This window comes from Helobdella robusta (assembly GCF_000326865.2).
Source record: "Helobdella robusta unplaced genomic scaffold HELROscaffold_3, whole genome shotgun sequence".
NCBI classification, from domain to species: Eukaryota; Metazoa; Annelida; class Clitellata; order Rhynchobdellida; family Glossiphoniidae; genus Helobdella; species Helobdella robusta.
This window is the reverse complement of record NW_008704501.1, coordinates 5,507,663-5,533,495: the sequence shown is the minus strand read 5'-3', so window position 1 is coordinate 5,533,495 and position 25,833 is coordinate 5,507,663. Positions and strand designations below refer to the sequence as shown.

At 31.1% G+C, this 25,833-nt stretch overlaps 5 protein-coding genes across 5 annotated transcripts; 4 read left to right on the top strand and 1 right to left on the bottom strand.

Annotated features, from left to right (window-relative positions):
• Window positions 1-290: 290 nt before the first annotated feature.
• HELRODRAFT_66410 (hypothetical protein) lies at window positions 291-1,914 on the top strand (the record flags this gene model as incomplete). The annotated part of the gene is made up of 7 exons (XM_009021460.1): window positions 291-392; window positions 523-663; window positions 788-898; window positions 1,009-1,148; window positions 1,282-1,457; window positions 1,571-1,673; window positions 1,767-1,914. Coding segments are annotated over 7 exons (921 nt in total), but the record flags the coding sequence as incomplete, so codon positions are not given.
• Window positions 1,915-2,210: 296 nt separating this feature from the next.
• Window positions 2,211-3,941, bottom strand: HELRODRAFT_155808 (hypothetical protein; the record flags this gene model as incomplete). The annotated part of the gene is made up of 6 exons (XM_009021459.1): window positions 2,211-2,426; window positions 2,551-2,664; window positions 2,792-2,880; window positions 3,152-3,321; window positions 3,538-3,714; window positions 3,838-3,941. 6 exons carry the CDS (start codon window positions 3,939-3,941, stop codon window positions 2,211-2,213), a joined length of 870 nt encoding a protein of 289 aa, XP_009019707.1.
• A 4,404-nt stretch (window positions 3,942-8,345) lies between these two features.
• Window positions 8,346-12,102, top strand: HELRODRAFT_161551 (hypothetical protein; the record flags this gene model as incomplete). The annotated part of the gene is made up of 4 exons (XM_009021458.1): window positions 8,346-8,451; window positions 8,931-10,960; window positions 11,058-11,324; window positions 11,683-12,102. 4 exons carry the CDS (start codon window positions 8,346-8,348, stop codon window positions 12,100-12,102), a joined length of 2,823 nt encoding a protein of 940 aa, XP_009019706.1.
• Window positions 12,103-13,421: 1,319 nt separating this feature from the next.
• On the top strand, window positions 13,422-17,795 carry HELRODRAFT_65129 (hypothetical protein; the record flags this gene model as incomplete). Its single annotated transcript, XM_009021457.1, has 10 exons — window positions 13,422-13,671; window positions 13,952-14,005; window positions 14,353-14,460; window positions 14,992-15,067; window positions 15,374-15,430; window positions 15,843-15,964; window positions 16,171-16,276; window positions 16,382-16,555; window positions 17,277-17,430; window positions 17,721-17,795. 10 exons carry the CDS (start codon window positions 13,422-13,424, stop codon window positions 17,793-17,795), a joined length of 1,176 nt encoding a protein of 391 aa, XP_009019705.1.
• Window positions 17,796-20,811: 3,016 nt separating this feature from the next.
• On the top strand, window positions 20,812-25,018 carry HELRODRAFT_161549 (hypothetical protein; the record flags this gene model as incomplete). The annotated part of the gene is made up of 10 exons (XM_009021456.1): window positions 20,812-20,938; window positions 21,316-21,369; window positions 21,519-21,626; window positions 22,116-22,191; window positions 22,688-22,744; window positions 22,860-22,981; window positions 23,179-23,284; window positions 24,095-24,349; window positions 24,502-24,655; window positions 24,944-25,018. 10 exons carry the CDS (start codon window positions 20,812-20,814, stop codon window positions 25,016-25,018), a joined length of 1,134 nt encoding a protein of 377 aa, XP_009019704.1.
• Between the last annotated feature and the right edge of the window lie 815 nt (window positions 25,019-25,833).

The window sequence follows — 25,833 nt, the reverse complement described above, 5'->3', positions numbered from 1 at the left end:
AATTTCTGAAGTATGTTATAAGTTTTTTTTATTCTCTGGATAAACGTTTTAGTGAAAATTGACAAGCACATTAAATTCATTTTAATTTTGTTATTAAATTTATTGTTAAATTGTTGATTACAAATTTACCATAATGATAATGATAATATAATAATCATTATGCAAAAAATATAGTTAATTATAAATTATTTTAGTAATAACAATTATAAATATATTGATTTGTATTAGATAAAGAGCAATTAATTTCTAACAACACTAATGTTGAGGTTGACACAACAAGTGATTCTGAATTGCCAACAACTGTTAATGAACTTACTGCAGAAAATGGGGTTAAGGTGTATCTTGTTGGGACTGCTCATTTTAGTAGGGAAAGTCAGGCAGATGTCATAAAGGTTAACATTTTCTGGCATGTTGAAACATTAAAATCCTGATTTTTACAGATTTTTTAAAAACAATAGTTATTAGGTTGAATATAATTAACAAATAAACATAAACTTGTATGCTCATTTTATTTCCATTAAGACTATAAGAAGTGTTAAACCAAATGTTGTGATGGTTGAACTCTGTCAAAACAGGGCAAGTATTTTATCACTAGATGAAGAATTGCTTATGAAAGAAGCCAGTAATATTACTTTTCAAAAAATTTCACACTCTGTTAAAGAAGTAAGATCTAAGTGGTTTTGCTTTTTTATGAATTATCTTCTTTTTCAATTTTTTTTATTATTTTGATATTTCTGTGACAAACTTCTATGATTAAACTGTTATTAATTCATTGAAATTCAATCAGAATGGTTTGGTGCAAGGCCTTCTACAAATTCTCCTGCTGAATTTATCAGCACATATCACAAAACAGTTAGGTATGGCTCCTGGTGGAGAATTCAGAGCAGCTTTCAAGGAGGTTAACTGAACAATGCTTCCCTCACTTTTTACCATTTGTTTTTCAGTAGTTAGCAATGAATATTAAAATTTTTTTATTGTACTGAATTTATTTTGGCCATTCTCTTGAAGGTTAAGACTTTACCTGGATGTAAGATACAGCTTGGAGATCGTCCCATCGCTGTGACACTGCAGAGAGCTCTTGGAGCACTGAACTGGTTTCAAAGATTAAAATTAGCTTGGTGCCTTATCACATCAAGTGGATCCATCAGGTTTTAAAAATAAACCCATTTTATATTTAATTTAACTTCAATGAATCTTGCACATGCACAATTAATTTTTTGCTCACAAAGATTTCTTGCTGATTTCACTAAATTTTCCAATAAAAAAAAAAATCTTCCAAAGTCCAGAAGATGTTGAGAAATGCAAGCAGAAAGACATGTTGGAAGAAGTGTTGCAGGAGATGACTGGGGAGTTTCCGGCATTGAGTCGAGTGTTTGTGCAAGAAAGAGACATCTACCTGGCTCACTCTCTTAAGATGGCTTCATTGCTCTCCATGCAAGACTTCAACAAACATCAGAGTGAACATGATGAAGACTATTGGGATGAAAATACCTGCAAATGTTTGTCTCCTCATTTCTCCTCTAGAAGAAATTTTCAACATTAAAATTCATTTATTACTTTATTTTCATAGATAACCACAGCGCCCCAACAGTTGTCGGTGTTGTGGGAATAGGTCATTGTCCAGGTATTATCAATGTCTGGGGAACAGATCACAATGTTGCTAGTTTATTAATGTTAGTCCTAGATTTTGATTTTTTTTTCATTTTTTTTTCTTCATTTTACATACGCCTTTAAATCTAATTTAAATGTATGAATGCCAAAAACAGAATACCCCCTCCAACCATGGTTGGGAGATTTCTTAAGTTATTCATACGTGTTACATTTTTTGGATGTCTTGGATACAGTTTTTACAGAATTGCCAGATTTACACATGGTTTTATTGTGTCAAATTATTCTTACATTTATCACATATAGTTCAATTTTTTCACATGTTGTGTCAAGTAATTAATTTTTGTATTGATCCAATCCAAACCATTAATTGTATATTCCGCCTGTTAAATCTCCATTTGTGAGACATTTATACAGTCCTGTGTCATGACACAATGCAGATGTACATTTTTTTAGGCAAAGGTGATTTTAATATTATGACATTCACACACTCTTGAATATACGAGTTATGTTACATTGTTGTATTTAATTCTCAATATCAATATGTTTTGAACAATATTTTTATAGTGTCAAAAAACAAACAAATTTACAACCAAATAATTTTATTCACTGGTCAACAAATATGGCCTCTCAGACCAGAACTTATTACCTATGATATCAGTGTTTAACATATTTATAATGGTTGACTTATTTTTATAAAAAATTTGTTTATCTTTAATGGCAAGGCTATCACTGTTTGTAATGACTTTTGTGTCTTGATCATCACCATTCATTTTTGAATCATCTTTTTTCAATTCATCATGTTTCTTTAGTTGGGACTAAGTTTGGTTATTTGTTAAGTTTTTTTTAAATAAAATTGGCAAACATTGGAGGTTCAAAAGTGATGTTATTAAAAAAATGTAAAATAGAAATGATTCAACAACAGAAAACAATAATGAGTACCTGCTGAGGTTCTCGAACAAGCACTGTACCCTTTCTGAACAGTTCTGGAATGTTGTTGTAATTTGTGTTGAACTGACTAAACAACATCTCGTTTTTATCATTGGCAAGCATTTTCTGTGGTTAAAAATAACAGATTGCCGTTTGAGTGTTTCACTCTACTTGAATGTTTTTATGACAAATGTGTGAACAGCAAGTAAATAATTGAATGTACTCCTTAAATGTGTAAGAGAAATAAACCTACCCCTAATTTAGTTTGAGCATCATTTGGTGACATGCCAGCTTCACTGACTAACTTCCAGTAAGCAGTGTTATGAAGGTTGTTTATGTGGCCTGAATGTTCAAGAAGAATTAGTCAATGCATTGTAGCTTAATACTCTGATATTTCTGAGAATTTTGTCAAATCATTAATATTATTTTGAATTAGAATATTAACTTATAATAAATTCCAAATAGATTGTGAAATGGTAACATAGATTTACATAGATTCAAGTTTGGTGAATATCAATAATGAAATACAGCAAACACTGATGCAGCTATGTACATAGTAGAACATTGTACTGTCTACTCCAAATTCAGATGAATATTATAAATAAATGCTCACAGTCAGCTTGCCTCCAGCTCAGGTAATCTCGAAGATTTTTATCAGTTGGGTAGAGAACGATTCGACCATCAAATGTTGGTGGATATTGAAGAGGTGTATTTGAAAAGTGGTTTGACCAGAAGAACACATATGAGGAAGTAAACAAACTCACTACTGTACTCAACAATTTGCTGCGAATGAAATAATTAAAAATACTTTACTAAATAAACTTTAGTATAAAATTTCTGATTTTCTCCATTAGCTACAGGATGATTGTTATAATGCTCATTTATATTATATTAAGATTTTCATCTATTTATGAAGTTTAAAATTGGTGAAATTGAAACACTTTTTCAACTGAAGTGAGCTCATAATTCCAAAAATTTTGTAAAAACTGATAAAAATACCTTGATCTTCTCTGAAAAACTTCTGTTTCCCTTCTAAAGACAAAACTAAATTCATCACTTTGCCCATAAGACAAAATGATATCATTGAAATCTTTCATAACATTCTTGGCACATCTTGCCATCAATGCTAAAGCCTGGTCATCATTGGGTTTTGCAAACTGATGGTGATCAGAAAATCTAGTTTCGTAAATTATCATTTGCAACATCTGAAGTTTGTTAAATTACAAAAAAGTCAATCTTGCTTAAAAAATACAAGCAAGAAAAATATTTTAAAAAATTTGGAAGAAAAATGTTGAATACCTATGAAAATTTCTGCCATCCAGACGAACAACAATCCAAGAATTCAGTAGGCACGCATCAAAACTTTCAAAAGATCTAACATATTCAAATCTACTTTTTGCCATATTTGCAAATGATAATGTTAATGTGAGTGATCTGGCAATAGTAATGAGGACTTTTGTGTGTAAAATACAAAAATCATTAACAATTATAAGTAGAAGAATGAAGAGAATCTTCGACTTTATAACATAGAAAAGATTATCGTTTTGAAATTTAAATAAAATAAAAGAAAATGATCATGCTTGCTGTCATACTTTTTCCTAAAATTTAACAAAGTTGAGACCACACCCCTTAAATGTAAATAAAATACACAAGTAATGAGGACTTTTGTGTGTAAAATACAAAAATCATTAGCAATTATAAGTAGAAGAATGAAGAGACTCTTCGACTTTATAACATAGAAAAGATTATCATTTTGAAATTTAAATAAAATAAAAGAAAATGATCATGCTTGCTGTCATACTTTTTCCTAAAATTTAACAAAGTTGAGACCACACCCCTTAAATGTAAATAACATACACACCTGAATAATTTTTCATGCAAACCACGGTAGAACTTGAACAAATTAGTCATGTGTATAAAAAACACGTTTAAACTTAAAAAACCTCAGCCGATCGCTCACCATTAAAAGTACTAATGTATAACGTAGGTGAACCTAGTCGTAATGTGATTTCATTATAAACACGCGCTTGATTTTTCAAAAAACTTTAAAAACTGAATGAACTGATTAAACCACAAATTATCTAGAAAATGTCAACATAATTAAACAAAACATTACCAGCCTGTTAACACTTACGCTCATAGATCAATTTATGAACAAATAATTTTTTTTTCATTATTATAACGACAGCAGTAGTAGTGATCATGGATATATATAATATAATATTGTTACAGACGTGAAGGCAAGATAAGAATTGGTAATTAGAAATTAAAGTGAAGCGCTTGATAATTTAATTAAGAGGCGGAGCCAATAAAAACCGTATTGTAAAATGTCGATGCATTGTAAAAGAAAGCGAGGTATAAATAGACCGACGACAAGAACGATAAGAGGGGAATAGAAAGAGAGGAGAGAGATTGGAGAGAGAAGTGCACGAATTAACAAGGAACGACGAGAATTACGAAGAAGTCAAAAGAAGTTTCAGGCAGTCCTATTATCGCAGAGATATTTTGTGTGCGTACTGCAAACAAATTAGCGATAACACCCAAGGAGAAGTTTGTCTCGAAGAATTCTACACGCGGTCTGCGAGTGAATTACGATAATCTTCCGAAAAGTGGATACTTAGGATTTAGGGTCTAGAAACATCTGACGAGAAGAGCTTAATTATTGACGATTAGTTTTATCCTGTGATTTAACTGTTGATTAGTTATTGTTTTGTAGTCTAACGATTTTAACGATTGAACGAACGAGTGATCGATTACGGCAATTGCCAGCTCTGTTTTCTTTCTAATAAAGTCATCTAAAATAAGTCTGTTTAGGAATCAAGAATCCGCGTAAAGAGAAATAACCATACCCAACAAGTTCTAGGGGTCGGTTATAACAATATATCCATGGTAGTGATGGTAGTCAGTGGCGGATCTAGACAACTTTGACCGGAGGAGCCCAAAATTTAAAAATGTTTAAATTCTCACAAAGGGGCCAACATTTTCACGGGGGTCAAAATTTGTGATTGTGTGGCTAACGACTTTTTTTGCTTATCACGTTCAATTTTTGGTTGATTTTAGCATTTTAGACCTATAACTGTCTTTTTTTGACTTTTATTAAAAAACTGCTCACAACGGGGAAGGCCAGTGCCTCACGCCCCCCTAGATTCGCCACTGGTAGCAGTAGTCGTAGAAGTAACCGTCGTTTTCATATTCATCACAATTGTAATAAAATCAGTATTAAAATAAATTTATATTTCAATTTAAAGTAATATATCTTATTTTATTTGTCTATAATACTTGCAGTGACTGGATTCGATTGCAGAGATCCCCGCCTCTCACAAGCAAACGTGTCAGGCAATGATGCACGTGAATGTTACATACGCTGTGTACATATTTTTTTATTGATGCTTCTGAGAAATAATAAAAAGTTAAGTTGAACAATTTTATTACAAATTTGAAATGAACAACTTAATAAGCTGTCTGTTTGCTATTAAATCATTAATGCCAAACCGAATATTTTTACGTGATTTATTCTAATTACTAACTAAAATTTCCGATGACATCACACTAATGTCACTTTATAATTATCCGACCTCGAATTGCGATTCTGACAAAAATCTCTGTGAATAAATGTGTATGTTCCTAGCATTTGAATGTTCTATGTCAGACTGCAGACATCTACATCGTTTGGTTTTTGAAAGATTAATGTTTTGAAACGACTCATGCAATCGCAACACCTAAGAGAGAAAGTTGGAAAGATGTATTAAAATGTATAACTTGGAAAGGAATATGTGTACATTGTTGCACATAAGCGTGCACATTTAAAAATCGCATCTCACACCTGAGCGTAGTGTATGATAAAATCGAACCGGATACGACAATAAAACAAGACACGCTAGCTCAGCTCCTCATGTAAGGTAAACATGGAAAGATCCTACAAAGTGCAAATGTTATTTTTATATGTATATATTCAAGTATATAAAACTTAAATGTGGTTGTTCGTCCTTAAAGAAATCGCCTTCTCTTCCTTCGCCTTCTAGTTAGTTAATTGTTAAAATCAATTGATTTACCGAAAAATTTTGCTAATATGTTCTTACATTATAAACGTGCGAGTGATGTTTTATGAAAGATATCTTATCTAGATTCTAGCCTACTGCGTGTAAACCACGGCGCAGTTGAACATATCGTGGAAAAGTACGGTTATTATAGCATTGCCATGATCGTTGTATAGACATTTTATGTTTTATAAACATTTCATAAATTTATTAACAGTGCTTCTTCCACAATATTTAAATTTATTTGCTAATAATAAATTTCTGTTAGGACAAATTCGCCAAGAAAAAATTTGTTTCAAATTCTTGCACGACGATCCGCAAATATTTGGCATATTTTAAAGTTGAGTAGTTGGCTCATTGTGTGTTGTTTATACTTTATACTTGATCATATATGTTGTGCATGGTTCGCTTCATGATTTGTGTTGTAGTTGTAGATCATTAATTTTTTCAGGAAATGGATTACATAATTAAGTACCAGCAAAAATTAAAACGCATTAACTTCTTCTAAATGTAGATTTATCAATTCTAAATTGCTAATGCAGCCTAACCATGTAATTTATCTTACTTTAAATAGAATAACGTTAAGTTTATTAATTAATTAGAAATAAAATTCCTAGTTGATGAATAACACCATTAATATTTATTAGATTTAAATTTGTGCGCACACGAATGATATGATAATTAACTTATTGATACAAAGCTTTATTTGCTTATATTATACAATAACTTTTAGATTGTATTCTATCTTCTTTTTATATTTATCAGCTAAGCCGTTGCGAGTTGCAATACGTTTGAGATGAGTATAAGCTGATATTGCAGTGATGCTTTTCATATCATCTGTTCGCTTGCGAATAACAATATTGATGATAGGCACGCACCACTAGTACGTTTTACTTCATACTTAACGGTCTATCATTATACTATTATTGATGGACTCTAATGTGTACAATTTATTGCACCTTGAAACATAATGACAACTATGAATTTTATTCGTTTGTTAAACGTTAATTTTTTTAAATAAATTAATGAGAGGAATAAAAACCTTGCAATTTCTTTACCCCTGCTGTTTATTACGACGATATAATGCTGGTACACTGGTAACAAATAGGAAAATAAAAAATAAACAGCTTCATGAAATTTTAAAGACGTCCGCAAAAAAGTCTTACCAAAAAAAGTTTATCAAGGTTTATCATTTTATATTTTAATATTTTCCATATACATTTAATATTATTAAATAAAAATTCACTCATTAACTATTTATCTGTAAATATTTCAAAGGTTATTTTTAGCCTAGATGCCAATATGTAGATTTTGTTTCAATGTTGTTGAAGATTTAGAAGGCTGTGCATGAGGAGAGTACTGGAGTTTCTTTCTACGTGTAGTAACTTATTCGTTACTAAACTTTTTGGTAAAATTTGACGTTAGTTAATTAATTATGATTGTATGTGTAAATAAAATAGATTAAATCATTTTCAAATTTATTCATTAAATCAAGATCTTAGACAAATTTAGTGTTTCTTTAATATAACGCATGAATATATTGATTAAACTCTGTACGACAGTTTTTGACCACTGTGAATCAACTTAACAAACGAGTTATACGAAATTTGGCAGAATCGTATCGGATCAACAATTAAAATTAAAAGCATCATATCAAATTAAACTCGATAAAGCCTACCTACTAATAAATGTGGTGAGCATTTATAACGAAACGAAACGAAACTTACATTATTACGTGTGAAGAAGCGCTGAAAAATTTAATTATCAGCTATGATCAGCTCGTACTCGTACAAATTCATCAGTCTGTTTTTGGGTGGTCTGGTTGGAATCGGGGTTGCAGTTGCCATTTACATTAGAAGTTGCTCAGAAAAGAAAGGTCTGATAGTTGTTTGTGTCAAGTAGTATTTTAAGAAATAAATTTTATTCATTTATATTTGTTATGAATAAACGTTTTCACGGTGAAACACTTTTTCATTTGTTAATATGTTTGCTAGCTGTTGCATGCTTTTGTGGAATAAAATAAACTACTAGATAAAAGGATGAAGCTTTTGAAATTTCTTCTCCAATATTATAAGTTTTTATATATGCGTTGAACATTGGCAAACATTATACAACCTTGCAACTATAACCGTCCGTTTGTGGCATGAATTAAGTTCATTTCAAACGTGTGTTATTGTCGGAATAATTTAACGTTCCAGTACAATCGTTTAGAAAATATATAATTATCATAACAAAATGCACATGTTTATACAGAGATTGTTAACATTTTCATAAAAAATGTAAACCCTTTTTGTAAAAATATATAAAAATTGTTGAAATTATATTTAATCTGAGCAATTATATAACTATTTACAGATGAGGTAAGCGGAGACCGTGCTGAAAAACATGAAAATGCTCTGAAAGAACATGAGTACAGTGACGAAGATAGGAGTGATGACAAAAATATTGAACACCTCAACAACCTGACGAGTAACAATAACATAAATTCAAGTTGTAACATCAATGACAATATCGATTGGATAAAAAATAATGATCGCCAAGATGAAAATTTGTTTAATATATTGCCTCCTGAAGAACTAATCAGTTGTGATAGTTTTGACAACCTGGGATTATTTGACACCGATCATTTAACAAATAAATTTGAAACTTTGAATAAATTGGATGACAACGAATCCATCGTAAAAGCAGGCAGCTGTTCCAAAGAGAATAGTAATCGCAAAACAAAAATACCTCAAATTAGTTTTAAGGATGTTTTTTCAGTCAAAGAGTCTGCACCATCTATCGGTGCATCTTTAGTTCATACATCTCCGAATTTTGTTGAGACAATCAAATGCAAATCCAGTAGACCACCATTACAAAACACCAGCAAACAAAGAGGCACTTCGAAAATTGCAAAATATTCTTCGAAAACAAAATCAAAACCTTCCGAAGGCAAAACTAAGTTTACGAGTTTCGACAACATTCTCAATGAAGACAAAGACGAACAAAGTTACCCAATAACAGAAACTAAACTATCACGTTTTGACGTTAACTATAAACCAAACTTAGAAAATTCCGCTGACAAAAACAAGTCTAAACTGTTATTCAAACAAACAAAGCCTATCCACAAAGCATCGCCTTCAACTCAAACATCATCCACTAATAAGTCACCAATATATTCAGCGAATGAAATAATGTACTATCAATCGAACCTACAAAAAAATGATGCGAAAAAAAAAATAACTACTAAGGAAAATCTACCAACATATCAAAAATTGTTTCCCAGGCCACAAAATGTAAAGACGGAACATTCAAAACCAATTTTTTCCACAAACAAAACAGTCCCAAACACATTCACGAAAGTAGACCAAGCAACGATTAGTACAACAATTTGTAATCAAACAAGGGCAGTTAAAGAGGGTAGAGATTGTATACCAACTTTGGTTACAAATTATAAAATTTGTGATGATTATAAAAAGAGCGAATTTGAAAATAACAATCATAACACCACTTATAAAGACAATAATACCAAGATTCACCATTACGAAGAAAATGATTATAAGAGTAAAAATTACGACATCCGCAATTTCAACCGTTCTTATCATGACAAAAATAAACCCACAAAAAAGGTGGATGAATGTTTAAATGCAGATAATAAGAATAATGACGTTAATGACAACGATGACCAAGGAGAGGAAGATGATGACGTCATTTCTTCGGTGGATTCTCTCATCACGGATCAAGACGGGACGAATTTGTTGGTCCGAGACGAGGATGAAGATGACTTCAGAGATCAAACAAATACATCAAACTTAAACCTTAACGACGTTTATGAAGATAGCAACAAAAACAATTCAAATAACATTGAAAACGTTGATCGCAATCACAACAATTACACTAACGCTTCTTTCGACGACGATTTTAGTGAACTATTTCGAAAAGAGCCAAATGAGGACTTTAATTTTTTCGATTCTATAGATGAAAGTTTTAAAGGTTTTAACGCCAATAAAGAATCAGACATTAGCGTAAATAATGATGGTGGCGATGAGATTGATAATAAAAAAGAAACTGGCCGAGAATGCGTTAGTGATTGTGATCGCGTTAACAATAATAACATATATTACCCTTACTACGATTATAAAGAACCATCTCTTTACTTCCCTTCTTTCAATAATGACATTAAACTAAAAAGCTTCACTGACAACGATAAAGACATGGGGACCGCCACCGAATTCGTAGAAGATGATAGTTCGAAAATTTCGTTAAAAAATAAAAATAGATTTAGTAACGACGATTGGGTTGTTAATAATAATTACACGAGCAATGCTTTTGACGACAACGAAAATTCAATGATAAAAATGAAAGAAGCGGAAGAAGAATTAATGCTAAATATTGCGATACAAAATGTTTGTTGGTTTAATACGAAAAATTACGCGTTTTTAATATTATTTATTGTAAAATTAAATCTTATTTGAAAATTTTTGAATTGAATATTGTTAACAGAACGACGTAGATGCCCTGTACAACGTGATCAAAATGCGAAACATCGAGAACACCTTCCTTCTGTCCAGTGCACTTTTGGCTTTAACAGAACTGGCTCAGTCTCCATCGTTTCATTCTTCCTTTGTAACGCATGTCAGTTACACGTTGCTTCTACTGGACATCTATAAAGATGATGACCACTTGAAGATCCACACAATGAATATTTTGCTGGAATTATCAAAATATCAGTCCATGGTACCTTACTTGTTGGATGCCAAAATAATAAACGTTTGTTTGTTCTGATGTTTCAAATTGTTATCAAAATACTTGAAATGATAATATGTGTGTTGAAAACTAATTGCATTCCTTAATTTATTTCAAACACGTGCTGATCACATGGGAACGTTACAAATTAAGTAAATTGTTGGATGCAAAAAGGAAAGTTTGAATATTTTTCTATTAAATTAGAATTTTTAATGTTTTAACATAAAGAAAAGGTTTTTTAATTTCTGTGATAGTTTGGTGACAAATACTGCAAGATAGAAATATTTTTTCGATTCTGACTGGTTTACTTTACATCTAAAAACTTCTAAAAAAATTTTAAAAATTAATTTTGATTTATTTTTCATTATATCAATTTTTAAAGGCCCCCAAATATTTCTTGAAGCTCTTTTCTATGAACGTAGCGGAAGATGTGCTGCTGACCTGGTTGGCCTTCGTTGCCAATTTGATTGATTACATCAAAAACGACGTTATACCACGAACTTTTCATGCATCACCACAAGACAACTCGCCGCTTCAAAATAGCAAATTGTTATCAACTCTGCAATCATCGTCATCGTCTTCATCATCTGGCGTGTCTTCGACTTCCTCATCGTCCTCATCTGCATTTAAAAGCAAGAAAAATAATAAAGAAATCGACCTTGAAGATGATCCAAGCTTGTATAACTTGCTTTACGACAACCACAGAAGGCCAATTGTAAAAAGGAAAGTCTATGCCCTGACGCATCACTTCAACACTCATATTACGCACATGGCGAGGCATATTTACTGTCGGATGAACTGATTCAATCTTCTACAACTTTTAATTTATTAACCACATGCATAGTATTTAGGATATCTAATTCATACGTAAAAATATTCTTAATAAAGTTAATTTTTGATAAGAAAATTGTGATACTTTATTATTTTATGTTGTTACTATTATTTATTAATAATTTAAACAATTTTTAGGTTTGTTCATTGGCTCACATTAACTTGAAAAATCATTTGCTTTACAAACATGTTCTTTCGAATTAAATCAATATTAAAAAGTTTTAATGAGATCTTTTTATTATTTTGCAAAGTAATACAAATGGAGTTGTAGTATTTCAACGTATAGTTGATCGTGGAATGTTTTCTTATTTATATTCACTGTCTGGAGTTACCAGCGCAAATTATGCCGTTTTGGTTGGTCATCAACGCCTCTTTGTTCTAGTTTGTGATCGTAATGAAAGAATTTTGTCTAAAATTTGTGAGTCTGTCAGTTCAATAAAAAAATAAGCCACCAAACATATATAAAATAAGTAAATGAATAAAAATGACATACAATCATCGAATCTCTGACTACTTCTCCATCACTTACGAAGTTCAGAGCAGATCTCAAGACCATTTGTTTGCAAAATTCACAGAAGAACGCTGTTGAACGTCGCGTAAAAAGCGCTTTATAAACTAATTGATTGTTTGTTCGTTTGATTGATAGATTAGTTGATTGGTTGACTGATTGATTGATTGATCGTTGATTGATTGATTGATTGATTGATTCATATCATAATAATATGTGATGTGATGTGATGTCATCATGTTTGTTAGAATCATTTATAATCTTTGACTATTCAGATGCTGAAAAAGAGAATTAAAAATAGAAGTAAGGGAATACCGAAATGCATATTCATTGGCTTTGCAGTTTTAACTTTCGGAAAAGTTCTTCATCAGACGAAGACTGAGTGAGATTTTTGTTATTTATTCAGTGATTTTTTAATGTAGGATTGATTGAATGAATGGCAATTTATGTTGTTAATAAAACATGAACGATTGCACTGGTGCTGTGGTAACGCTGCTAGGAAATTTTTTCAAAATTTGTAATTTTGATTGAAACAAAACAAGCTTTAACAAAGAAAACTCATTTTAAAATTACCATGACAATGACTACAATAATTTAAATTTTCAGTGGTTAGATAGCTATTATTCATTATTCTAGCTAAACTTATAATTTATACATAAAATTAATATAATAAAAAAGAATAACATCAGGCCAGCTCAGTGATGACCAGTGAAGTTACACAATTAACAAAAGAAGAGATGGAAGAGATGAGAAATAGGTAGTTTTGTTACAAATTATCAATTATGACAAATACATGCACTTACAAAAAAACACACACACAAGCACCCACCCACCCACACACACACACACACACACACACACACACACACACACACACAACACACACACATAGGTACAAGGCAGCTATGTTGTTGGGAGGTGCTGCTGATGCAATTGGGTTTTACAAGGGAACATGGGAGTTTGAGATATCTGGTGACAAAATTCATCAAGAGGTCAAAAAGATGGGTGGAATAGGAGCTTTGAATGTTAAAAGTATGTCTGTCTAAGTTCTTCTTCATTGTTATTTTTGTTGTTATTTTTTTGTTGTTATTATTATCATTGTTGTTTTCATTTGTTTTTCATTTATATTTTATTTTTTTATGTTTTCTTGTTTTTTTTTTCTTAAATTTATTCCCTTTCTTTTTTAAAGTAATCAAACTACATTTAATTTTTTATAGAAGTTTAAATTATTTAATTGAAAAAAGAAATAGAATGATTGTAAGTCACCTGCCTGATGATTAATTTGATCAAATAAAAATTTTTTTCATTACAGAACCTCAATGGATTGTGTCAGATGATACTGTCATGCATCTTGCCACAGCTGAAGGTAGCGGTGATTTTCAATATTTTTTATTTTCAATTTTTAGAAATTGTCAAAAAATAATTAGAATTGTATTTATTTATTTAAATATTTTATTTAATAGTAATTTTGAATATTTTGACCAATTTTCATATTATTTATAAAATTTTAGGTAGACATACCAGTTTAATTAACTGTTTCCTATATCAATCATTTGCATAGAGTTTAGATTTTATAGTGTTATAATGGTATAAAACTTTTTCTGTCAAAGCAAGAACTTTTTTTCATTCAGGTAACATTTATTAAATAAATGTAAAATAATAATTTTACTTAAATAAAATAATTAATATATTTAAATTTAAATTGCTACACAGCCATAATTGAATATGGGAAGAGCAGGTCTGGTGATATAAAAAAGTTGTACCAGATGGTGGCGAAACATTATCATGTTTCCATGCACGACATGAACGGCAGATCACCAGGTTCATTTTTTTTATCTATTTAAATTTACTCTAAAATCATTTTATTTGCGAATTATCAAGAATATTTCATTCATTTATCCCCCTTTTTAGTTTTTTAGATTTACTTTTAAACCGTTTTATTTATCATAAATAAATTTTAAATTTTATGAATTCTCTAGAATATGTTATTCAATTATTTTCAACCTTTTATTTGAAATCTGATGCCTTGTAGAGTAAAAAAAAATTAAGTATAGTAATGGGTAATTTTTGGTGAAAGGTTGAAGTGTGGTAAAAATAAACTATGATTATTTTTAAATATTTTTGTTTAATCAATGCTAATTCATGGCTGAAGGCTTATCAAGGCATATATTCACCCATAACATGTTTTTGTTGATGACGATAAAATGATGATGATAATAAAATGATGATGATAAAATGATGACAATAATTAAATGATGGTGATGATGATAACATGATGACATAATAAAATACTCTAAATTACTCACTTAGTGATTTTTGTATTGAAATTTATACTATCGTATCCTGTTGTAGGTATAACATGCACGCATGGCGTCTCACAGTTGAAACCAAACAGACCTGATGGATACATGATACCTTTCAATGACAAGTCACACTTGATTCTGAATCTTACTCTCTTGTTATGTTACTCATTTTATGTTGGGGTATCAAATTTTATTGAGAAAATATTGTAATTATTTTGAGTTATTATTTAAAATTAAAGGTTTCAATAAAATTACAAAAATGAGAAAAATTTCAATTTTAGGCTTATTAAGTTAGGCATTATATTTTTATTAAGATTTAATTGGGGTTGTTATGAGTTCCAACATTTGAGATATATCTATTGAAACATGAAAACTGAAATTTGACTATTAAGTTATAAAAATTGAAATATAGCGATGATATAAAACAACAGGGGAGGTGGATGCGGAGGTGCTATGAGGTCCATGTGCATTGGCATGTATTACCCAAAGTATTTTAATTATATTTCTATTGTTTTCATCTTTTAATTTTTTATACTTGTGTGTGTGTGTGTGTGTGTGTGTGTGTGTGTGTGTGTGTGTGTGTGTGTGTGTATGTGTGTATGTGTTTATGGGTAAACGTATTGCATTGAATGTGATTGGATGTGATTATTGGATAATTATGTGCCTTGGTGCAACAAATTAGTATCTACGCCGTATGTTGGGGTAAATAACTATTTTGAAAGAAATAAACGATTTTTGTCGATAATTATAAAGCTCTGCTCGTCTAGGGTTTTTACAATTCAATTAAATTAAAAAGTTTGAATAGGATTATGATTCAATGTCAGTTTAATGAGAAATTCGTTTATATTATAGTTTTTTGTAAACGGTCTTGAAAATGTAGAGTTAAAATATTTTATACAGACCTGAACAAATTGATTCGTTGGTTGCTCTGAGCATTGAGTGCGGTCGCATGACCCACAACCATCCAACCGGCTACTTAGGATCGTTAGCATCTGCTTTGTTCACTCACTACGCTGTTCAAGGTGTTTAACTTTGGCCTTTTCAAATTTTATTTCATTTATTATATTACAATAAACCTTTTATAACCATTTATTAGTAAGTATATAAATACATACATGATCTTGTGATGTCTTCAGTGACGTTTCTCTGAATTTTTGAAATTGTTATTATTATAGCCTACTTTTGAAGTTAGTCCCAAAAATCAAAATGTTTAAAAACGTTCATCTAGGAAAACCCGCTCATTGCTGGGGTGCTGGCCTGATGGAGACGTTGGAACTCGCATGGGAATATGTGAAGAAAGAAGGAAGAGATGTTGACAAAAATCAACTGCATTGGTTGGTCCAATGAACCATTCAAATTTTCTGTTGAAAATTTCGAGCCATGAAAATTTGTGGTTGAATTTTTTAATGTTTTAACGATTTTTTACTATCATTTTGAAGGAATTACTTTAAAAATGCATGGGCGGACTATTTGAAGGTGCGCGGTTTAACTGACGGAAAGTCACCACCGAAGTTTCCAGACGTCTACGGCGTTTTGGAAAGGGACAAGTTTTACAAGAAAGTAAGTTACAGTGGCTGGGGAGGTTCCTCGGGACACGACGCCCCTATGATAGCGTTCGTATCTATCTACTTACTTCTATTTTTTAATTATTTTCTTCTGTAGGCGACGTTTTTGAAGTGCAGATAAGTAGCACAATTTTTTGCCGACTGACCGCTAATTTTATAACATTTAGTTGTAAGATGCGCTAAATTTTATAATAATAGTTGATCAATAGTAGGGCCTGGAGACATTTGCGTCGTTGCACGATCGCCACTCGCGTTCGAAATAAATTGACGTACCTATAAAAATTTCCTGAATGAAATATATTGGATGGAGGACGACACTTTCGCTCTCGCATTCAATATAGTTTATGACGAAAAAAACAGGACATACAATTCCAATGTAAAATGTCCTGGTAAAATATTTTGTAAAATTAAATGATATTTATTTCATTTACCAGTCTTAAATTTCTTCGTTAATTTTTTTTATTGTCTGCTGTTTTAAATTTGACAGGCGGTTTGCTCTTTATAAATCGTTCGTCACTTGGTGCGAATAAAACATGTGTACCACGTACACTTTCACATTTGAATATTCGCTCAAAAACCGCACCCAATCAGCCAGCAACAAACAGCACAAGCAATAGAAAATTGCCAACCGAATTAGAAAACTAGCCGAACATTGTGACGTGTTAAGCAAATCATAGCAGATGTGTTCAGTGTTGTGTTCTTATCCTTCACTTCAAACTGATGAGTTTATAATAGCTGGATTGATGAGCAATTGATTAAACGTTTGCAGGTATGACGCATTTTTAGGGTCAGGAGATAGTTGGGAGGAACTATCGAATCGAGCATTTTTTCATGGTGGTGACAGTGACAGCACTGCCATCATAGCTGCCACATGGTTTGGTATCATGTATGGGACTAAAGGGGTCCCGGCCGGAAATTATCAGGTGAGTAAAAAAAACGTGAAATTTTATTTTTTGAAGAATGACATTTCATTTGTTAAGTGTTATGACATTTTGTTATAAATCGGTCAACTTTTGTTTATTCTCTAAATTATAAAATATTCTTTTTAAATCGCTCCGTAATAAAAAGGCGAATTAGTATGAATAAGCGATATAAAAATTAATATAAAACGCCAGCATATGAAGTATATGACCACTTGCACGCCTCATTTATGAAAAGTTTTGTAACATTACCAGCTCAGCATTCACGTTTAATTCATTGTTGGATTTTTCAGAACTTAGAATACAAAGATCGCCTTGAAGATGCTGGAAGCAAAATTTTTGATTTGGTCGAATATTTATTCAGCTAAATTTAGTTTTGTTATTTTTTTTATTCGTTTATATTATATATTTGTCTTTTTTTTTCATATTATTGCCCTTTTGGCATGACTACCAGTGTGCACATTCTAATCGATGTTCAAACGGTAGGTAGGTATAGGTACCTATATACAATTTAACATGACAACTTTTTGTTTTTTTTTAAATTATTCAAGTTAAATTTTTAAAATACATATAAAGTTTATTTTACGTTAAGTTCAAATGTTTTGCTCTGCTAATCATTAGATTTTAATTTTAACTTTTGAAACTATATGTTTAATTTTGGTTTGCGCATGTGAAAGTCGTCTTTTTTATATTGCTTGTTCTTTCTATTTGGGACACCTATTAATAGTTATAAAGTTTCTATATTTATGTTTCAAAAGCTGCTTATGAATTTGAGATTCCGATTTAAGCTTTAAATATTTTGTTATGCTTTGAATGATGGACATATTCTCGAGGGCCGTAATTTAACCATTTATATAACAATAGCGATATTGACTTCAGCTCGGCCTGATTATAATTTGCTTATTCAGCAATTACTTATACATAAACTTCTCAATTCGTAAACTTCTGCCGTTAGCTATAAATTTCAACTTCTCGAATATTGTGCAATTGAGCCAACTTCATTCCTAAGCAACACTCCGTGCTTAAATCTTTTCCTGCAAATCAAAACCGTAGTGCTCAACAGCTCTTTTGAGCATGGAAGATACATTTGAATTGAAACGAGGTACACGAACATATACATTTATTTGAAATAGCATTCGTGCATCTCAGCATAGGATGGATGATTTTCAGCAATCCATCTGGTTCAGTGCGCCTGCATCGCGGGTCCAAACGCTTTAGCCGTTGAACTAACTATCACATTGACAAAAATTAATGTTTTACTCGGCGAAGAAGAAAATGTTATCTCATGTAACATTTTCAAATCTGTTTTCACATTCGTGAACGATTTCCTAACAAAATATTTAAAATGCGGTGTTGGGTTGTCAAGTAACCTGTTTGAAGAGTTTGCTTAATAATGACTCGGCAAACAATTGATCACTGATTTGAAACAGATTTTTATTACTTGCTAGACGCTGCAAATGATTTAACCCAATGAAATTTTGTTGTTCTCGATCGGACTTGTTTTGATTTTCTGTTTATATTTATTTTTTGTTTAGGCTATACGAATACGACTGGATTAGATTAATTAATAAATTTCGAATTAACACTGAAATTTCAATATCGAAATGGTGCGAGCCCGTCGTGTATGAATGCTCAGGAATGAATAATATTGAAATAGGTAAAAATTACTTCAGTGGTGAGTCTGTAAGTCATTCAATGCCATACATTCTCATACATTCTCATATTTTATGTTCAACGCATATACACAGTTTTCGGCTTAAGAAAAATTGAATTACATGATATATAAATAGAATGAAGGATATCCTGGTGTTGGAACCAATGGGTGCTTCACATTCATACAGTTTTAGTAAAGGAAAGTGCAAAAGTGGGTGTGCTGCAAAAGTTAGTTTCGAAGTGTTTTTATTAAAATTGAAATATTTTATTTGTAGTTAAAATTTATAATTTTTTCATCATTTGTTAAGTTTCACGAGCCTGGTTTTGCAATAATTATTATTTAAAAAAATCAGTAGACATCAAATCATTCATCGTAAATGTGCGTTTTAATTTATAGTTTTTGCGTGTGTTGTGTTGTATATCATGTTACTTTATGATTTATATTCAAAGATATATATATCCATGTTTATATTTTTTCCATAAGCTTTAATTTTGTTTTGAATTTCATGCAAATATGTTGCTCCTTTATTTGTTAGGCAAAGTCAATCAAATTTCAACCGGAATATCCCTCAAAAGATGAATTAAAAAATAAGTAATTCATTTTTTGTTTCCATTATTATTTAACATTTTTCCTGATGAATAGTTGAAGAGGGCATCTCATTTACTTCTGATCCGACCGAGCAATATAACCTGGACTTTTGTTTCTAATTATTTGAGTGATAAAACCGTGAATTTTTTGTAGACTTTCGCATTATTCATTTGTCCCGGCGTTTGATGCATGCCTAGTGACAGGTAGGCGTTAGCTCTGTATAAAATTAACTCACCGTAATTTAATTTGTTGGGTATGATTCAGTTATATAATTATAATATGCTAATATTTTCGATGCTGCCTGCCAGTTATCTCTCATACTTTCAGAATAAATTTATTTTATATAAATAATTTGTGCGCAGTTTTGCTTTTTTAAAATGGCATTTTAAAATGCGGGCGGCTAAACTTTAAAGTTGGCAAGTCTTAAGGCAAGTGGTACGCCATAGTGACGCTTGATATTTGGAAATATAAATGAATTGTGCAAAATCTTCTCAGTCAATTCATATTCGGAACTACACTGAAAATTGAAAATGCTGTCAAACGAGTATCTACTTTTGCATAAAAAAATAGTGATTGTTATTCCGACAACGGTAGACGATTCCTTCCATTAATTTGTTATACTTCCGGCTTAAAATGTTGGTTGGTTGAATGGTTGGTTGGATGGTTGGTTAGTTGGATGGATGGATGGTTGGATAGTTGGTTGGTTGGTTGGCTAGATGGATGGTTGTTTGGTTGGTTAATTGGTTGTTTAGTTAATTGAGATGTAACAATGACCTCGGGCATAATTAAATTTTTGGTACTCGTTTAAAAAATGTTTAATTCTGTACTTAACGTAATTTTTTGTATTAATAGATGGTTGGGCACCTAACTGAAAGCAGTCTCCTCCGTGTTACTTAATAAAATTTATTTTTTTTTAACTTCTAAATTGCACGATGATACTTGGTATTACGGGACATGACAACTATTTATAACTTTGATGAAGTGATTTTAAGATATATAAAAATTTTCTCAAATTTTTGCTTGAATTTTTTGAAACTTTTCTTATTTATTCAAATTTGTTGTTTATAAATAACGACAAATTTCAATTGACATGTAAGCAGTACATCAAACCAATACAACTTCAATGAAGGTATGTATCGGCAATGATATTGGGAGGGGCAGCAGACGCCATTGGGTATTTTCGTGGAGCTTGGGAATTTGAAAAGTCAGGAGTGGTCATTCATAATGAGTTGAAGAAAATGGGTGGAATAGCGGCTCTCGATGTTAGAAGTTGGTTTGTGTTAACTTGTCAGTACCTACTCATTCAATCGTATGTATGTACTTGGTTTTCCCGTTAGCATCTTTTAATAGCAAATGAGATTTTGACTTCAATTCATTGTTGTCATTTTATACAATTCGTTTTTTACTTTAAACTGCATGTTAAAACTTCGGTACCACCAATACTGTTTTTCAGTCAAATGACGCAATGTAAGTACAGATTCGAAACAAGTCGGCCTAGTTAACAACGCAAAACGTGACTTCTGATTCTAGCGTAGGAGAAAGCTCAACGAATTATAATTTTTTTGTTAGAGTTCAGATTTGTTCTATATTAATCTATATTACATTTTCGAAGACGTGACTAACCTTTACAATAATTTCATTAAAAGAGCCAAAATGGATCATATCTGATGATACTGTCATGCATCTAGCCACAGCTGAAGGTTCAGTAACATTTTTTCAGAAACTGTTTATTTCGACTAACTTGAATAAAACAGCGTATTAGTTGTTGAGACTTAAACAAGTTCAATTTCACGGTTTTTGATGAAATTTTTGATAAATTTAGAAATATCGTTTATATATTTTTTTAAAGCACTAGTCGAATATTGGAAAAGTGGAATAAATGATTTAAAGAAGTTGTATCAGACGGTAGCAAAATATTACCTCAGATGCATGAACGATATGAATGATAGAGCCCCAGGTTAATTGCATTTGTTGTGGCTTGCATTTTATTTGATATAAATACGAAAATCTATATAAATAACTTGCATATTTAACGTTGAACACATATATAGAGCTTATACTGACAAAAGCCCAAAAGGGTCAGTCCATTTACGTGCTTGGAGATTATCTTACATTTTTCTATCGTGAGCTTATAAATTTTTTGTGCTACTAATACGTTTGTTGTTTCATAAAGTTTCGAAAACGCAGGTTTGTCTGCTTAGGTTCTCTGCTTAGTTATGAAAACAAATTCTAAACATCTATATAACACACAAGTATCTAAAATTCTGTCTGCGTGCAGTCATTTGCAAGTCTGATTTGACGGTGTCACGAAATTGTTTGTAGAACTTGAATAAGCTCTTCTCGCGACGACATCGCGAGATGTTACTTCGCAGTCTGAGTTAACCGACTTTATTGTTATTTTTAATTAATTAATTTACTTATTTATTTAAATTTTTGAAATCTTTAGGTAACACCTGCATGTTCTCAACGAATTTATTGAAACCTGATACTCCCGATGGATATATAATTCCTTATGACTCTGGGTTAAAAAAATTAATTTTAAACTTTCGTGCCTATTAGCGCTTTTTTTATTTCAACGATTAGCAAAAAATTAAGTGCAACACAAAAATGGATATGTATGCCTAGATATTTTTACATCCCTGATGCATCCGTGTTTGTAGTCAGTGAATTAATTGTGAATATATAAATGAAACTGTATTAAAACATGAAGACTTAACTGTTTGCACAAAAAGTACATGAGCTAACCATCCATGTCTATTATCTATCTATATTCGTGAATTATTAAGTCTGTTTGCCTGCGTAGAAATATTTGCCTGAGTCTATATGTACGATTTTGATTGATGAGAACATTACCAGTCAATCAAATTTTCTTTTTGTTCAATTATAAAATTGTACTCAGTAAATTTAACACTTCCACACTTGCATTTTTGTATAGATCAAGTTTTTGTTTTGCCAAATTTTTTCTTATTTTTAAAAAATTGGAAATTTTTAATAATTGAAAACGTAAAAACCCAACAGCGGCGGCGGATGTGGTGCGGCTATGAGATCCATGTGTATTGGAATGTACTTTCCAAGGTTTCCCAATTTCAGTCCATTGCATTCATATTTTAACTATTCTGTTTGCGAAAATTTTTTTTATATAAACATGCATGCATATAAATGAAATATGTATGATTAACGTTCTACAAAGGGCTGATCAATTAGATAGATTGGTAGCAGTAAGCGTGGAATGTGGTCGAATGACTCACAATCACCCTACAGGCTATCTCGGGTCACTAGCATCAGCTTTATTCACCCACTACGCTATCCAAGGTTCTTTTTCTACCATTTTGCTTCTTACTCTTTTTAGAATGTTGGAAGTCTTTCAGATTTTTTATTTGTTTAAAATAATCCCAAATCAAAAATGTAAAATTAAAACTGATGCCAAACGCATGAACTAAATGCTGTAAAAATTATTTATTTGAATAAAAAATTTTTTATTTCAACTTAGCCAAAAACATTTTCAACAGCAAGACCAATGGTTTCTTGGGGGGCTGGCCTAATGGAAGCGATTGATTTGGCTTGGGGATACGTTAAAAACGAAGGAAGAGACGTTGAAGAGAATGAGCGCGATTGGTTGGTTTCGTTTTTCCTAATTATTCATTACATTGTAAAACAAAATTTAATTGCATAAATTGTTAGTATTGTGTGAAAAATCCTTTCAACAATAATCATTCATGACATTATTTCAACATATATAAAATTACACTTCATACGATTCAAATATATGAAATAAAGATATCGGATCTCTGCCAATTTTGTGCTATTTAGTGTCTAAATAACAACTCTGGCTGTTTTTTATCGTTACATGCATGACTTTTGAAAATTTATTTCCAACTCAACAGAGCGTTTGTCGAAAAAATGCAAATTTTTATCTATGTAAAATTTAGACTATTTTTTTGTTAAATTAACAACGTGGAAACAATATACAGCAAAGTTTGAAAAACACCGCAATCTCTGGTAAGCAAGTTTTACATAACCTTAATTAGTTGCATAAGCTTATTGGGGTCGGAAGTATGATTAACGCAGTTAAAGTTAGCCTAAATTTGAAGCCACAACCATGGCGATTAAAAAACATAATAAAACGATCGTTCGATTATAAATTTTTACATGTTTTTCAATAAATTCGTTCTATCAAAAAATAGTCGATCAGTTGTCTGCTATCTAGATCTGAACCCTTCATCAACAATTTAAAATTAACGTATCTTCATTCTTATCTTATGTGTTGTATGTGTATTTATTCAAAATGTTTTTCTTAATCAGCCATAAACCTCAATTATTCGCTTAACTATGTAATTTTCATTCATCTCTTTAATTTTGCCTTCTAAAGCTGTTTTTAAATATTTACCCAACATTATTTTTTTTTTGCAAAAATATTTATAAAAGGAGCTATTTCAAGAATGCATGGGGAGACTATTTGAAATTACGTGGTATAATTGATGGAGCCTCCCCACCAACATTTCCGGATAACTTCGATGTTATGGAAAGGGACGTTTTCTACAAGAAAATTAGTTTCCACGGAGATGGAGGTTCTTCTGGACACGACGCTCCAATGATTGCGTTTGTAGACGGCTTCTTCTTGATTAGGCTACCGCCTTTAAATGTTTCTATAATATTTTCAATGGCAACGTTTTTTAGAAAGTTATCAATTGTAACATTTTTTTTCAACTCTCAATCCAATGTTTTCGTTAGAATATCTGAATGAAGTTCTATTTTGTTTGACATCGTTTTGATGGTTTTAAATTGTTCCTCGTGTGATTTGTGATCATTAGACTGGCCATCTACGTTTAAAGGTATGATGCTCTGTTGGCATCTGGAGATAGTTGGGAGGAACTATCGAATCGAGCATTTTTTCACGGTGGTGACAGTGACAGCACTGCCATCATAGCTGCCACATGGTTTGGTATCTTGTATGGGATTAAAGGGGTCCCCACTGGAAATTATCAAGTAAATTGAATATTTTTGGTTTATAGTGTATCATTAGGAAAAATATCATTTTTGTACCGACCGGTAAAACTGACTCGAGTTTGTAACAGACGTATTGACAAATAGAGTTTAGATAATAATTGTCGTTTGGCTTACAGCGTTACCACCACGATTCATATTTTAGATTCTTCATGAACTTTTTTTTGCAAAAGTAGCATTAATTTTAAATGTGCTCGTTTACATCGAACATATAATCGTTATTTTTAAGTTAGTAACACAAAATATGCAAAATTAGAAAAATTATTTCAGAATCTGGAGTACAAGGATCGTCTTGAGAACGCTGGAAAGAACATTTTTGATTTAGTCGAAAAATTATTTGATTGATTTTATTTTCAGTATGACCACATTTTTATATAACAACAAAATTTTGTAATTTGTTAATGTCATTTGCTAAACTATCGCTTAGATACAAGGGCGGATCCAGGAAGTTTGACTGGGGGGGGCGAAAATTTTTAAATAAATATTTTGTAATGTTGAATATATCCATTTTTGATTATAAATTTTAGAATGTAAATTAATTGAATAATATAATGTTTTATGTTTACTTTGATTTATTTATAATTTTTATTACAAATGATCAAAGGAAAATTATGAACGCACCCACGCGGCAAAATACACTTGAAAATTTTTTGAACGCTTCTTCCGTCTGATTTTCATTTTAAAAATTCAAATTTGAGTTGCGCTAGTAATAGTACTGTATAAGTATCATAATTCATAATCATATTTTCAGTTTTTTTTAGAAGATTAATTTAAATATATATGGATCGTTTTGTGAAGCGAACTAAAAGGGCACATCCACCAGGTTAGATCACCATACGATATGAATTTGTTCACTAGTAGCATAGAAATTGTTAAATAAGTGTTCAGAGTTAAGTTAAATTTAGTTTATTTTTTTAGAACTACATGAAGGCGATAGTTACGATAATCATAATGAAAAAGTGATTGTTAAAAATGATGAATCATTTGAGCAAGTAGCTTTGCACGATAATGACGAAGATAACAAGATAAAGAATAATGAAAAAGTCTATCAACAAATGGATTTTGTACATAATAATGATATTGGACTGTATGTGGGCAGCAGTAATAAAACAATTAATGATGATATAAAATTTGAACTTCTACAAAATCCATGGAAACCA